Source organism: Paramisgurnus dabryanus, chromosome 10 (genome assembly GCF_030506205.2).
Source record: "Paramisgurnus dabryanus chromosome 10, PD_genome_1.1, whole genome shotgun sequence".
In the NCBI taxonomy this organism is placed as follows: Eukaryota; Metazoa; Chordata; class Actinopteri; order Cypriniformes; family Cobitidae; genus Paramisgurnus; species Paramisgurnus dabryanus.
This window is the reverse complement of record NC_133346.1, coordinates 33,635,403-33,650,995: the sequence shown is the minus strand read 5'-3', so window position 1 is coordinate 33,650,995 and position 15,593 is coordinate 33,635,403. Positions and strand designations below refer to the sequence as shown.

At 36.7% G+C, this 15,593-nt stretch overlaps 3 protein-coding genes across 16 annotated transcripts in view; all 3 read right to left on the bottom strand.

The window, feature by feature from the left end:
• Positions 1 to 6,105, bottom strand: part of LOC135718189 (uncharacterized) — an 8,637-nt gene extending 2,532 nt beyond the window's left edge. Inside the window, exons 1-10 of one of the 11 annotated variants that reach the window (XM_073816101.1) lie at positions 5,530 to 5,721; positions 5,058 to 5,144; positions 4,868 to 4,945; positions 4,592 to 4,763; positions 3,657 to 3,673; positions 3,529 to 3,546; positions 3,186 to 3,386; positions 2,048 to 2,173; positions 1,764 to 1,797; positions 1,506 to 1,584 (exon numbers count right to left, since the gene is read on the bottom strand). In XM_073816101.1, the coding sequence (XP_073672202.1) occupies positions 1,516 to 1,584; positions 1,764 to 1,797; positions 2,048 to 2,173; positions 3,186 to 3,386; positions 3,529 to 3,546; positions 3,657 to 3,673; positions 4,592 to 4,726 (600 nt within the window). In that variant the 5' untranslated portion in view covers positions 4,727 to 4,763; positions 4,868 to 4,945; positions 5,058 to 5,144; positions 5,530 to 5,721 and the 3' untranslated portion in view covers positions 1,506 to 1,515. Of the gene's footprint in view, positions 1 to 1,505; positions 1,585 to 1,763; positions 1,798 to 2,047; positions 2,174 to 3,185; positions 3,387 to 3,528; positions 3,547 to 3,656; positions 3,674 to 4,591; positions 4,764 to 4,867; positions 5,145 to 5,529; positions 5,724 to 5,829 lie in introns of those variants that run through there. The other 10 variants (XM_073816100.1, XM_073816099.1, XM_065240459.2 and 7 more) reach the window with 10 other exon arrangements.
• Positions 1 to 12,264, bottom strand: part of LOC135718345 (sentrin-specific protease 2-like) — a 21,227-nt gene extending 8,963 nt beyond the window's left edge. For 3 of the 4 annotated variants that reach the window (XM_073816105.1, XM_073816103.1, XM_073816106.1), the window contains exons 1-6: positions 9,755 to 10,701; positions 9,583 to 9,680; positions 9,479 to 9,511; positions 9,317 to 9,406; positions 8,726 to 8,797; positions 8,493 to 8,581 (exon numbers count right to left, since the gene is read on the bottom strand). In XM_073816105.1, the coding sequence (XP_073672206.1) occupies positions 8,493 to 8,581; positions 8,726 to 8,797; positions 9,317 to 9,406; positions 9,479 to 9,511; positions 9,583 to 9,680; positions 9,755 to 9,761 (389 nt within the window). In that variant the 5' untranslated portion in view covers positions 9,762 to 10,701. Of the gene's footprint in view, positions 1 to 8,492; positions 8,582 to 8,725; positions 8,798 to 9,316; positions 9,407 to 9,478; positions 9,512 to 9,582; positions 9,681 to 9,754; positions 10,702 to 12,088 lie in introns of those variants that run through there. The other variant, XM_073816104.1, reaches the window with a different exon arrangement.
• The window catches only part of LOC135718191 (uncharacterized), a 51,650-nt gene extending 37,092 nt beyond the window's left edge, over positions 1 to 14,558 (bottom strand). The window contains exon 1 of the mRNA XM_073816107.1: positions 14,514 to 14,558. The gene's annotated coding sequence lies outside the window, so the exon portion shown is untranslated. The remainder of the gene's footprint in view (positions 1 to 14,513) is intronic.
• Between the last annotated feature and the right edge of the window lie 1,035 nt (positions 14,559 to 15,593).

The window sequence follows — 15,593 nt, the reverse complement described above, 5'->3', positions numbered from 1 at the left end:
AAAGGGTCGAGTTGTCTGAACCAAGTCATCTTGTTGCTTTGACGTCTTTGTTTTAGTTTATCTTTACCCTTCTGCTTGTTAACAGCACACATCATCAGTAATGTTTAATTATCACTTTATGCATTACTTTATTATTTTATTAATGTTAAACACACCTTCAGGATCGTCAGTGTACCTAAATAGATAAGACTGAGCAGTGTTGAATTACCACCAGGGATTTTGATCTGTAACTGAATTCAGTCAAAGCAACAAGATGACTGTCTGATGACTCGAATGAGTTAAAGGATTACTCCTCCCACCAAAATGAAAATTGACTGATTATTACTTTTTTAACAGAACACAATCAGAGTTATATTAAATCATTTCCTGGTTCTTTACATTTATATATTGTATTTATATTTTTGCTTTATAATGTCATTGACTGGGATCAATGTTTTTCAAAGCTCAATGTTTATCCATCCATCATTAAAGTAATCCATATGTAACCCAGTGGATTAATAAATGTCTTCCGAAGCGAAACAATACGTTTGTGAGAAAAACTATTCATATTTATAGCTTTTTATGACAGAGACAAGACATTTACAAAGTTAAAAAGACAATTTAAATATGGCGGCACGTGTTATCGCATTGGATGTTATGCATCTCATGACTAGTCTTAATATGAATTCTGATGAAACGCAGTAGAGACACGTGAGAAACAATGCGATTGAGTTGTTGTAGTCTGTTTACATTACATATACATCGTAACTCGCTTAAAGCTTAAAATATAAAGTTTTTCTCACAAGCCTATCATTTTGCATCAGAAGACCCACTGGGTTATATATGGATCACTTTAATGATGGATGGATGCACTTTTGGAACTTCAAAACATTGATGCCCAGTCAATGCCATTATTAAGCATTGAAGAACCAGGACCAGTGGCGGACAATGACTTATTTTCCGAGGGCGCACAATGCAATGCGAAGCTCATCCCAACATGTATGTAGCCCGTCATGTGTGTGGTTCGTCATTTTAAAATACGTGTTAGGCGTATCGCATGTGAATCACGTGTCATTTCAAAATAAGTGCCTGCTGCACACACGTCATAATGGTTTATGATAAAAGATACCTGCATTATCTCATGCGTAATCAGAGTTTAATGTTAAGTGAATGTGTTGCGTGTATTTTGTGAACATGAGCATCTCTTTTATCATAAAAGGTTTTGACGCGTGTGCAGCAGGCACTTCTTTTGACAAGACACGTGATGCACATGGTTTACATGATGTAACAAACACATATTTTTGAAGACACGAGCAACACACATGACACTCTGAACACTTATTTTGAATTCGCACCCCTCAGAAGAGCAGTCACGAGCCGCCACTGGCCAGGACAGTATTTAATATAACTCTGATTGTGTTTGGCTAAAGAAAGAAAGACAAACATCTTGGATAGCATGGGGTGGAGTAAATAATCCTTTAAAGCTAAAAGTTTACGTAAAAATTATAATTGTATCATTTACTCACCTTCATGTTGTTATAAACTTGCCAAAAATTCTTTAATCTGATAAATGATGTCAATCATACAGTTGATGGTACCCATTGACTTCCATAATAGGAAAGAGACATTTTATTGAAGTAAATGAGCAGCTGTGTACTTAACATCATTTATCAAAATATCTTGTTTTGTGTATATCACAATAAATAAACTCATGCTGGTTAAGAACATAAACCGGGCCTGTTTGACCACTAAAGCACAATAAAAAACATGTAAAGCTATCTCACCTTGAAAGAAAATTTGACACGGACTACTGAAAATCTAATGAAGGAAAAAGACAAAAAATCATATATTATGCACAAATGTTAAAAACAACATTGCAGTGTAGTGTTTAGTATAATGCGTTTCAAATAAGTAAATTCAACTTATATTATTTGTATAGTATATATCAGTACAGGGACATGCACAAGTTTGGGCACCCCTGGTAAAAAAATTCTGATAATGTAAACATTTAAGCGAGGGGAAGATGAAATGATCTCCAAAAGTATCCAAAGTTAAACATGAAACGCACATGATTACCACTGTATGTAGTCCAGTGCTGGGATCGCCTGAAGTCCTTGCAAGGGTCGATGTCATCTTTCCATTTGTGTTAGGTGATCTGACAGAGGCAGGATCCAGACTGCAGCTCACATAATTGCTAGTAGAAATAGAAAAGCAAATTGAGAAAATTTGCATGACTGCTGTTCATAGCTTTTTAGGTAGTGGATGGTTGTGATTATTAAGTTATTTATAACCTGAGGCAAAGGTTAGTGAATGCAATTATGTGTATGCTAGACTTAGAGCTGTTGCGTTTGGTGGATAGAATCGGCGGTGTCAATTTCAACGTTGATAATTAGTCAACATAAATATTGTGTCATCACGACAAAAATATAGTCTTTTCCCCTTTGACATGGCAGATTTAAATGCAGATTAACATTCACAATGAGAAAAATCTGCAAACTGGACTGAAGAAGAAATCAGGGGGCTCGTCACTATCAGCTATGAACATTCACCAGCATAACAAAACAGCGTGTAACTCAGTGCTTCCCAATCCTGGTCCTCGAGCACCCCCTCCCAAAAACTTATTTAAAACACCTGATTCAACTTATCAGCCTCCTTCCAAAATGGTAAACATGTCTCCCTAACAAGCTGATGAGTTAAATAAGGAGACATCTAAACTTTTTGAGAGGGCGTGCTCGAGGACCAGGATTGGGAAGCACTGGTGTAACGCACTCCTTTATGATCTTATCATAAACAAAAAAATACACGTGTGGTTTCTCGAGAGAGAAATATTGGCAGCGTGAATTAACAAAAATCAAATAATCCCGAACAACTCCCGGATGTGTACTCTGTATTTTTTCCATAATATGTGTGTGAAAAAGGCTACAGACATTAACCATTCATTGAAAGCAAGTTGTCCATTGAACCTTAAATGTCCTTGTCAGTATCGGGAAAGCGGTCCTGAAACAAATATCCTCGTCGTAAGAGATGTACGGCGTACTGTCTCGACTAAACATATGGAGTCCTTCTTTAGGATCTCTGACTGCCGCACTCTGATGTTGTTCACCTGGCGTGTAACACGACAACCCAAATTGTCTTCATTATCCCAGGCACCTGCACAGAAACATTGAGAACACAAGCACCAGGGAAGCAGTGAGTGTGCGTCTTACCTACACCTAATGTAGCGTGTACATCCCGGGCGATGGAGGCCCCGGTGATCCCAACATAGGGGGGAGAAGCAGTTATAAGTCGGTATCTCAAAAGCCTGAGGCAATGTGGTGGGAGAAGTGCTGGCTCGTGTCTTCCACTGTCGGTTTGCTGGCATTGGAGAGAATCTCATCTGGATTGATCGCATCCTAGATGTACATGCCCTGCACAGAGAAACAGATGGCTTAGTACCTCTATGTCCTATCTCCGATAAAACTAATATGACAGTATGGTTAAGATCAAAAACACTTAGGGTTAAAGTCAAATAATAAAAATGTTTGTAACAGCTGGTTAAAAACAACTTACAGCAAATGATGTTGTGATCTGTTTTGCAAAGACATAAAACATAATAATTGAATATTACAGATTAACATAAATGATGTCCAGTTACACCCACTAAAATGTCTTGAGGTGTCTGTCAGTGAAACACTTACACAGCAGTGCCAATGACCTGTTTACACACAAGAAGAGAGGAAACAAATATGAGGGAAATATTAGCTAAGGAAAAAGGCAAGAAATTTATTCAGTCATTTCCAGCCCTTGATGTGTTTAAAATCCACAGTATGGCAAATGACTATGATATGAAACACCTGTTCATTAAATCACTGTACATTTCATACATCTGATATACAATAACGTAAATCAGATTGCACTGTGCATAACAAAATGGTTGTCAAAAAATCTGAACTAACTTAAATAATGTCAATGTAAACATATTTTGTTTGTTTTGTTTTTAAATTTGCTGCCATTGTAAGCACTCAAACTATCATACAGATCATAATAATACACTTTATACAGTAACTAAAACTGCCAGAGCATCATAAATATATATAGAGACAAAAATCATATTATTCACACTCACTAAATGTGTTTAAAATGACAATTTACCTCAGACAAGATATTTGCAAAAGCTTTTCTAACAAACGGGACAGAACAATTAACCATATTATGTTGATCATTTAAACATCAAACAAACACTCACAATGAAATGAAACAACCAAAATTACTATGTTATTGAACTCAATTATATAATCATCGATAATCATCCTCATATTTTTCCTAAAATTTAAATTACCTCAGAATACTTCCAACTGCTGTTCAGAAAAGCAATGGCCATCTGCCTATATTAAGTTCATCGTTTACATAGCAACAAAAACACAATACTGAACAAGTGAAAGGTATTTAGATTGATAAAAATAATGGAAATTATAATCTCTATTAAATAAAACATTTTAGCAAAAATGCATCAAATCTGAATAGCGCTGCTAGTACTACAAACGTTATGACTTTATTTGCTGTGCTGTAGTAGACGGAGTGCCTTATACTAACTTTTAAGACTTTAAATATAAGATTTTTGTCGAAAACTTACCTGAGCCACGTACGTCTGCGAAGTCAGCTCCCGCATTTTTTCCTTGTTCATGGCAAGACGAGACTGGAGTGGCTTCTCTGGGTTAAGGAATATATCGCCATCTGTTGGTTTGGCATGCTCATGACAATGCTTCATACCGGGGTTTTGCGTGTTCGAGTTGACGTGGAATTGTCTGTTTTTTACGAAGGAGGGGGACACAAAACAATGATACGTGTAAACAAGCCAATAATCCCTTATTTGTACTCACTTTCCCGAGTTGTCTTTTCTCTAACTTACTTGAGTATTAACGGCGGCTGGCAACCAGCGTATGTACATTACTACCCCCTCCTGCTTCGGATTAATGGAACTTAGCAGCTGTGTGTCATTAAAAGCAAAGAAAGCGCTGCTATTTTATTTATTTTTACTTTTATTGTTGAGAATTACCCCACTGATTGCTAGTTTTAAAGGCTGTTAACCACTTCAGTACTCTGATTAGGGAGGAGTCATCAGATTTCGCTTTTATTTATGCAAGTTTCAACCTTGTACACATGCCAGTATTCAACTGAGGTAGTTTCTGTAATAAACAAATAAGACATAAAAAATAACCTGTCTACATACGGATTCAATCGTATTACAAATGAAACATCATGAACTCTCATATATACACTAAGCAAGGATATAAACTACGGAAAGAAATATAATAGCATAAATCACGTTATGCAGCTATTATAGCAACAGATAACAAACTGTAGAATACAGGATTATGCCCATAATAAGAAGAACTAAACATATATTGCAGGTATTAGTGTTATAAGCACCCGTGCTAACGCAAGTGTTAGCGCGATTACACTGATAATTATACAGATCACGAAACAGCGGCAAAACTGGCGTAATGCCAGAAATAGTTACGGTGCACACAAACATTAATCATTAAACGTAGTATAATGATATGAACTTACTGTGTCATAAACTTAAACTTGCACTGAAGGATGCTGCACACGAGTGAAAAGCTTGCGAACTCTACGAAAACTCCAGCTAGTATACTTTCGTAACAGAGAATACCACACTTACGCTAGAAACGTATATGCTTTAAACTATGCACTGCGCATTTCACGTAACCCAACACATTAACGAGATAAGTAACGTACAATAATAGATAAACCATATGAATTCGCAACATGTATATTAAAACATTTACATTTACTTAACGGATTCCATATTTCTTCACTTATTATCATTTACTTAGTTCTTGTACATACTTGATACACCCATGATGTCGCCTTTGCTCTGGTGGGTTGCATTGCAAAGGGAGGAGTAACTGGACACGCACCAACAGAGAGAAGCGCGGCATCGGCCTCCGGTATAGTTATCCGACCCAAAGCCGACGTAACAGACAAGCTTGATGAGCGGGAAATACCGTTGACTTGACTGAAGATTTGGCCGATGCCTGGCCGATACTTATTAGATGTTTCAGATAAGGAGGCCGACGTACGCTCTTGAGCCGACGTCGGGCAGACGTACGTGTGCTGTCTGGGAATGTTATTCTACATCAAAAGATTATAAAATGCAACCGTTTCTGATAGCAATGCAGATGACAGTAAAGAAATCCTCTCAGATGGTAGTCCTTTAGAGAAACTATATGCAAGTGGTTAAATAAGTTTACTTCAATTGCATTATTCTTAACGGATTTCTGACTATATTAGCAGTATTCCACGTTAACTGAAAGTCCTGCATCTGCTGAGTCTGCACAGAAAAGTGTCGTAAAGAAGATAAAGATATATCTGAAAATATGTGCAAAAAACTTATTTGGTTATTTTGGTCATTTTTGTCACAGGAAAGGGACAGGGTAACATATTTGTAGACAACGTTTTAAAGATAAAACAGATACTAAACGAAAACCCTTTCATCCATGACATTGTAAGCTACTTGACAATCTAAAGACAAAACTAAAATAGGAGATTAGTTTATTTAAATGAAAATTATTTCACACTGAGTAAGAGTCTTTATTGTACATAACATCTATTAGTGCTGGGTATGATTGATTGCTGTTTTTATTAAGGAAAATTCAAACAAATTTAAAATGAATGTGATCAGCATGTTTGTCTTCTCATTCGTTTAAGAATACTAATCAAAACACCTGTTACACAAAAACAAGTTGCACAAGTACAGAAAAAGAATATTTGTTATATTATATATTTTTAAAATAACATCGCAAAAAGATTTAATAAATCTATCCTTTTTTATAACGTGTTGAATTTGAAAAGCTCTTTATATTAATCATGCATCTTACGCAGATTGCGCTCGTATAATGGAGAATACGCGACTGCGTCAGATTTTCCGTATCACATCCACTTAAAAAGGTACAAACTAATCTTGTTTACATGAAATAAGCCTGCTCCCGAGCAGGTTTGAGCTTACGGACCTGTTGCTATGACAGCAACTCTAGGATGAGCTTCGAAGAACCAAACGATCCAAGATAATGCCAAATCGTCAACAATCAAATCCAGTTAGCGACGTACAAAGAACAGGCCCCAGTTGTGTGATTGCAGTACCAGTTTTAGACACAAGTTTTGTGATTGCAGTACCAGTTTTGGCCACAATCCTACACACTGTTCCTTTAAGTACATACAATTTCAAATAGTTTGCTCAAGTTAAAAAGTACTGATTGATACATTTTTAGCAAGAAATGTTTTATTACGAAAACTTGTCATGTACCCTACTGATAACTACTACTGAGAATGTATCATTAAAGTGTGAAAAACAAGTTAAAAAACATATAGACACGTAGGTTTGTACAATAAAGTTTGTCAATGTGTGTTAACAAGTATAAATATAATATAAAAACAATGTCACACTGACATGGTTGTATAAAACTTGCACGATGAGGAATACTTCAAGGAACCACTTGTACAAACTTGCATATTTGCACTTACATATTTGAGAACGCAGATAACTCAAAAACCTACACTGTCAGAAAAAAGGTACAAAGGTGTACCTTTTTATACCTTTATGGGTATACAACAAATTAAAATGTTGTACCTTATGGGGTACAATATTATACCATAAGGACCAATTGTGTACCTTAAGGAACAATTTTGTACCAGTTCAATTTTAGGGGTACAAAACAGTTAACTGTACCTTTAAAGGTACACAATCGATCCTTAAGGAACAGTAAAATGTACAACATTGTATTATGTTTATATACCTGTAAAGGTACAAAACGGTACATTGGGATCGACAAAAAAGGTACAGTTTTCTACGGTTTTTTTTTCTGACAGTGCAAGAACTATGGACTGGTTTCACAGACAGAGCTTCGCTTAAACCAAGCTCACCAACCAGTGAACACTGAAGAAGTTATTCTTGTGAAATTTGCAAGAGCAACGATTGAACGCTTCTCCAGAGAGGAAACCAGATCTGCATTTGTCATTCCTGCAAATATGTAATTCTGATACATGCAATGAGTATCCATTATGAAATAAAGGTATTTTTATCTTTATCTTTATGAATGTGCGGGGGTTGTGCATATTACTAACTGTAAAATGATAACCGTGTCAGGCTGAAACTAGCTAAGAGACACTTGCATAGCACCTTCAATTGCATTGTGCTGGGTGTATGATATGGATCAATGTACCATGATTTCTGCATTTACATACACTGAAAGCTGTTACCAAAATGGATAGCCAGACTTAAAAGAATGCGGAAGAAGTTGTTCAAGTAGTATGTTGTTTTGTTACCAATGTTATTCAAAATATTTTTGTTTTCAACAGAATAAAAAAAACATATGGTTTGGAGCAGTTTGAGAGTGAACAAATGACAACAGAATTTACATTTTTTTAGGTAACATACTAGGATCAACTAAATAAGACAGGTAGAAACTTTGTACAGGCCAAAACATCGTTCAATGTTAATGTAAATTTACTACCTCCAGTTCTTAAGAATCTTCTCTTTCTTTTCATTTGTCTCACCAAATGAATCCAAGTATGTGACCTCTTGTTTAGTTAGGTCACAGAACTACAGAATAAGTACAGAAGATACAGTCATCTCATAATAATCCTCAAATGTCAATTTTTTTTGTTGTTGCAGGATGAAAAACACAAATGGTCATTTCTAAGCATTAGCTTAAAAAAATGGTATGGTATGATTTGGTGTACTTACAAAAAGTGTCCAGTGATTTTTATTTTCCAGCACAGCACCAATGACTCTCTCATAGCTTTTAAGTATGTTTTTCTAGAAAGACAGAATGATTAGTTATCAATTTTTCAAAGTTAAAACATTCTCTTACTTTAGGTAAATTTGTGTTCGTGTGAAAGATGATGCAAATATGTACTACTTGTGTGCTACATTCTCAGAGAAAAGGGTACAAGAAGGTACAAAAGCTGTCACTGGGGCGGTACACTTTTATACCTAAAAGGTGCATACTGGTTACTCAAATGTACCAAATGTCTGTACCAAAATGAAACATATTATGACCTTTTTAAAAGGTATTTTGAAAATACAAAAAAAAATTTTTTACAAGGGAGCATGAAATTTCTTGGCAAACCTTCCTGCAGTTGGACTATTAGTCTTTACAACTTCTGCCTTGGTTACACTGGCTCAACCATTGAAAGTACTTAACCCAATGAAAACAATGCACATTTCTGTAATTCCACTTGGTGAGACTAGTGTCATAGCTTTATTATTTAGAAAGGCAAATGTCTTACTTATATTAAATAATAAATTATCAAGTATGTAAAATATTTAATGCACCTTGCAAAAGTAGTGACTTTTGACCCTCTGTGATCCGGACAGAATCTTCGTCATTGACTGGGTGCAAATACTGTACACATCCTGGTATTTCTTAATGAGAAAAGGTCTATTTTTAGTACCAAAATATAATTGTACTTAAATGGTTAATTTCAAATAACATACCTTGCAGATGATAAACATGAGGGCATCTATTACCTATTGATAATAGCTGTAGTTAGAAACCGTTAAAAAAGCCATCTGTCATTTAGAATGCGGTATTAACTCACCACATCTGGAATGTAACCTGGCTCATACAGTGCTTTTAAATGGCCAGCTGAAAGACTGTAAGGCCCAATACAGCCCACTAAGGACTCTAAAGTGCGATCTGTGTAAAGAAAGAAATTACTGGAAAAATTATTATAATTATTTATAATATGAAAATTCTAATTGCACCCTTACCAGTCATAATAAATCATATGTGATGCGACTGTAAAGTATCACTGTAAACAACGAAAGAGAAAAAAACTGTTAACAAATATAATTCCAACAAGTATAACAAGTTCTCTAACCCAATGCATTTAAACTGAAATTATTTTGATGGTCCAGGATCAACATCAGCGAATTTAAACAGAAATTATTATGATGGTCCAGGATCAACATCAGCGAATTTAAACAGAAAATATTATGATGGTCCAGGATCAACATCAGCGAATTTAAACAGAAATGATTATGATGGTCCAGGATCAACATCACCGAATTTAAACAGAAATGATTATGATGGTCCAGGATCAACATCAGCGAATTTAAACAGAAAATATTATGATGGTCCAGGATCAACACCAGCGAATTTAAACAGAAATTATTATGATGGTCCAGGATCAACATCAGCGAATTTAAACAAAAATGATTATGATGGTCCAGGATCAACATCAGCGAATTTAAACAAAAATGATTATGATGGTCCAGGATCAACATCACCGAATTTAATCAGAAATGATTATGATGGTCCAGGATCAACATCACCGAATTTAAACAGAAATGATTATGATGGTCCAGGATCAACATCAGCGAATTTAAACAGAAATGATTATGATGGTCCAGGATCAACATAAACGAATTTAAACAGAAATGATTATGATGGTCCAGGATCAACATCACCGAATTTAAACAGAAATTATTATGATGGTCCAGGATGAACATCAGCAAATTTACACAGAAATTATTATGATGGTGGTCCAGGATCAACATTAGCGAATTTAAAAAGAAATTATTATGATGGTCCAGGATTAACATCAGCGAATTTACACAGAAATTATTATGATGGTGCAGGATCAACATCAGCGAATTTAAACAGAAATTATTACGATGGTCCAGGATCAACACCAGCGAATTTAAACAGAAATGATTATGATGGTCCAGGATAAACATAAACGAATTTAAACAGAAATGATTATGATGGTCCAGGATCAACATCACCGAATTTAAACAGAAATTATTACGATGGTGGTGCAGGATCAACATAAGCGAATTTACACAGAAATTATTATGATGGTGCAGGATCAACATCAGCGAATTTAAACAGAAATTATTACGATGGTCCAGGATCAACACCAGCGAATTTAAACAGAAATGATTATGATGGTCCAGGATCAACATCAGCGAATTTACACAGAAATTATTATGATGGTGCAGGATCAACATCAGCGAATTTAAACAGAAATTATTACGATGGTCCAGGATCAACACCAGCGAATTTAAACAGAAATGATTATGATGGTCCAGGATCAACATAAACGAATTTAAACAGAAATGATTATGATGGTCCAGGATCAACATCACCGAATTTAAACAGAAATTATTACGATGGTCCAGGATCAACACCAGCGAATTTAAACAGAAATGATTATGATGGTCCAGGATCAACATAAGCGAATTTACACAGAAATTATTATGATGGTGCAGGATCAACATCAGCGAATTTAAACAGAAATTATTACGATGGTCCAGGATCAACACCAGCGAATTTAAACAGAAATGATTATGATGGTCCAGGATCAACATAAACGAATTTAAACAGAAATTATTACGATGGTGGTGCAGGATCAACATAAGCGAATTTAAACAGAAATTATTATGATGGTCCAGGATCAACATAAGCGAATTTAAACAGAAATGATTATGATGGTCCAGGATCAACATCACCGAATTTAAACAGAAATTATTACGATGGTGGTGCAGGATCAACATAAGCGAATTTAAACAGAAATTATTATGATGGTCCAGGATCAACATAAGCGAATTTAAACAGAAATTATTATGATGGTCCAGGATCAACATCAGCGAATTTAAACAGAAAATTTAAACAGAAATTATTATGGTGCAGGAATTTAGACTGTATTGAAATGATTCTAAATACAATTTTTTGTTATTTCAGACTGTACCATATAAAAAGTAACACTTTTCGACTGTTTTGAAATTATTCTAATGGGATCAATGCCAACATACACAAACTTTAATTTTGAAACTCCTTAATACAGCCAACAGCTCGTTTAAACAGAAAAGGCAAAAATGCAGTCTAACACTAGTTTAAAAAAATATTTTAATATAATCTCCTTAAACGTTGTAATAATTAACAGTAGATCATAAGCAAAATCAGTTTTTGTACACGATGCTTTTGGTCACAAAAATGCTGAAATTATATTTATTCAGTTGAATTGCATGATTTTTGCGATAAATGCTTTTACAAAATTTCATTTTTGGGTCAAATTCAACAGGATCGATGTAATATCTTACCTCTTTTAGCCTGCTGGGGTGGAAAATGGAGGGAATCCACATGTGGTCAATCGGTGATGGTTTGGTAGGCACACACTGATGACATCAGAGGGCTGTGATTGGTTGATTGAAATGTGGATCCAGGATCAACAAAGAGATGTTAATCCAGGAACACTCCCTACTTGGCAAAATCACGGTCACCCACCAAGGACATACCAACAGAACACATAGTAAGTCAGTTGTTTAATATGGATGGGATCAAACACTTGGACTACTGGGTCAAATGGGAACTTAGGATCAAATGGGTGAAGCTGCTGATTTATTAGAGTTTGATTAAAGACAAATTGTGATGCACACGATCTAGGAAATGGTGCACCCTGTGACTACCTTTTTCTTAACGTGTTTTCCTGTTTTCCTTTTAATCATTTTCCTGTGTCATTCAACTTTATTGCCCATAACTTTATGGACTTTAATGCTTTGAATTCTTTATATTTGTTGATTTCTTGAGTTAATACTGATGTCTGGTGAAAATTTAATGTGAATAACCTTATTGGAAATATATGTACTGAAAAAATTGACTCGTTCAATAATCATTTCCCCTACTGCATGTAAATTATAACCACCTTTCCTCACACACTCTGACACCGGCTGCTCTGTGATGTGACCGACGTTCACTCGCACTGAATTCAGGCAACAGACACATTCAGTTTTTAATGTCTGCCCTCTAACAAAACGAAATTATTTTATTACAAGAAAAACATCAAAACTACGGTGGAAGATGGTGCCTCAGTGGGCAAGTGACCTAATGAGAGGTTAAAGCACTGTGTATTGCCGGTTACACAGACTATTGCAACAAGCCTAATCGTGGATTAACTGTCATGACTGGGTAACAGGAAGTTGGACACATACGCAGGGTTCACCATGAAATAAATAACATTTAATATAAAATGAACAGAAACAAAACACGAGGAGCAACACAGGAACATCCAATACAGAAACCAACAGGAACAGACAAGAAAGTTACGACAATGATCCGGCGACAGGTGAGAAACAGACAGCAGTATAAATACACAACACTTAACCGGGAACAGGTGTGATGAATCAGTCCGTGAATGTCCAGGTGACGTAATCGGAGAGACAAACAAAACATGACACGGATCACCGTGACATGACCCCTCCCTCTAAGAGTGGCTACCAGACACTCACCTAAACAAAACAAACACAAAAGTCTGGTAGCGAGAGTCCAAGGGAGGGGTGGAGGGCTTGGGGACCCTGGCGAAGCCGGCAGCCGCCGGGATGAGACCAACAGGAACGGTAGGCCGGACTGCGCCAGGAGAACCGGAGCGATCGCTCCGAGAACCGAGGCAGACGAATTACCCCCCTCCTGGGAATCGCCGACGATCAGCTGCCCCCGGAAGTCATCTCCCATCCCCTCGCGGAAACGGAGACCCTCTCACGGTAGCCACCCCGGGGAAATGATCGGGCGTGGTCCGTTCCGGATCCCCCTGCGAGCAGGATGGTGGTTCTCCGAGGGACCGTCGACGACGACTCAACCGTTGGGGGACCGCCTGGGCCGATCCTCCTCCCGCATGCTCGCAGGAGCGAGCGATCGCTCACGGTGGTCCCCAAGAGACATCGGGGCTGATGGGGAATGAACCCCGATGTCACTACTCCCCCTCGACGAAACTCCTGGGGGAGCCACCCTCCGTGAACCCGCTGCGTCCAGTCTGGCCGGATCATTCTGTCATGACTGGGTAACAGGAAGTTGGACACATACGCAGGGTTCACCATGAAATAAATAACATTTAATATAAAATGAACAGAAACAAAACACGAGGAGCAACACAGGAACATCCAATACAGAAACCAACAGGAACAGACAAGAAAGTTACGACAATGATCCGGCGACAGGTGAGAAACAGACAGCAGTATAAATACACAACACTTAACCGGGAACAGGTGTGATGAATCAGTCCGTGAATGTCCAGGTGACGTAATCGGAGAGACAAACAAAACATGACACGGATCACCGTGACATTAACTGTATTTTTGCATCCCAACATGCCATACCACAATTCACACAAGTCAGGCCTGTGGCACACCCTACACAAGCATTAACATGCATAACAAAAACGAAAAAACGTACATTCTAAAAATAGGTTAATTCATGTTGACTGGGACACTTTTTGACATCTCAATGTAAAAAAATGTACATAACTGTAACATAAATTTTCGCATAAAAAAAAACATTAGCAGATGGACACCATAATAAAGAATAAAAGACTAAAACCAAATAATTCAAGTGTTTGTGCTTGCAGGTGCTTGTAGTATGAGACAGGCATGTCGGTGGAGTTCTGTCTCTGAACAATGTACACGTAAGTTAAATTGAACTGTTGCATTTAGAAAATGATACATTTCATTGTCTTCCAAAACATTTTAAACTTACTGCAATTACAGCTGTTGAGAGGGCAATATTGGTGGCAATAGGTGAACTGGAATTAAAATCAATCACCAGACTTCAGTAGTCCAGTCCCTTGCAGGAAATAGACAGCTCATAGCACCCATGTCCATGGAAAGTGAAGAAAATGTCTTTCCTCTCACATCCATGGGAGAACTGGACAGGCTGGAGGAACAATTATCTGAAAGAGAGGTGATGGAAAAAATGGTGAGCATTACTGATAGTTTCTATTGTATTACATACTAATGTAAATTACTATAAAACTCATTACTATTGTAATGAAATTAAAAGTTAAAAAGTATCTAGTATGTTGTTTGTGTTTGTTGGTAATGTTTTGAAATTACCTTTAATGTATTAAGGTAAACAAATTATCTGTTCGTGGAGGGCACACAATGAAAAAAACAATATGGAGAATCTGCTCCAAAGTCTTTGGCCCAGTTCTCACGACACAGTTAAACTGGTGTGGAAGGGGAGACAAACGTGGGATTAGACAAACCAGAATTAAAGAACTGCTAATAGGTAGGTTCAAAATGTATTATACATATGCAATAATTTGAAAAATGTAACTGTCAATACAGTACAGTACACTGTCCTTTGCACATAGGCTTATGACTTGCAGTTTAAACCATCATGTTAAAAATGGTTCCACACAAGGGTTTGAAGTTGTCATGCGCATCTCGTCAGTAATGCTGGTCTAGTAGTAAATCGCCATCACCTGCTTTCAGATGGAGATTAGAACGATTCATCGATTATTTCAACGACTAATCAGTACGTTTTGAGCGATTATTCAGCTTTTTCAATTAGTTACAACATTAAGTTATACAAATTCTAACTAATAAAAAAAAATGACTTCAGTGTTTAAAATTGTTGTTTTAATAAACTTTGAGCAAATCATTCTCTTTAGTTTCGGATTTCTGTCCAACTCAAATTACACACAAATGCTCTCTTAAGGGATAATGTAGAGGCAGCCGGTAGTTATCGGGAAATAAGCCCCGACAGTGTGATCAGGACCCGACGCGAAGCGGAGGGTCTTGTATCACACTGAAGGGGCTTATTTTCGCGATAACT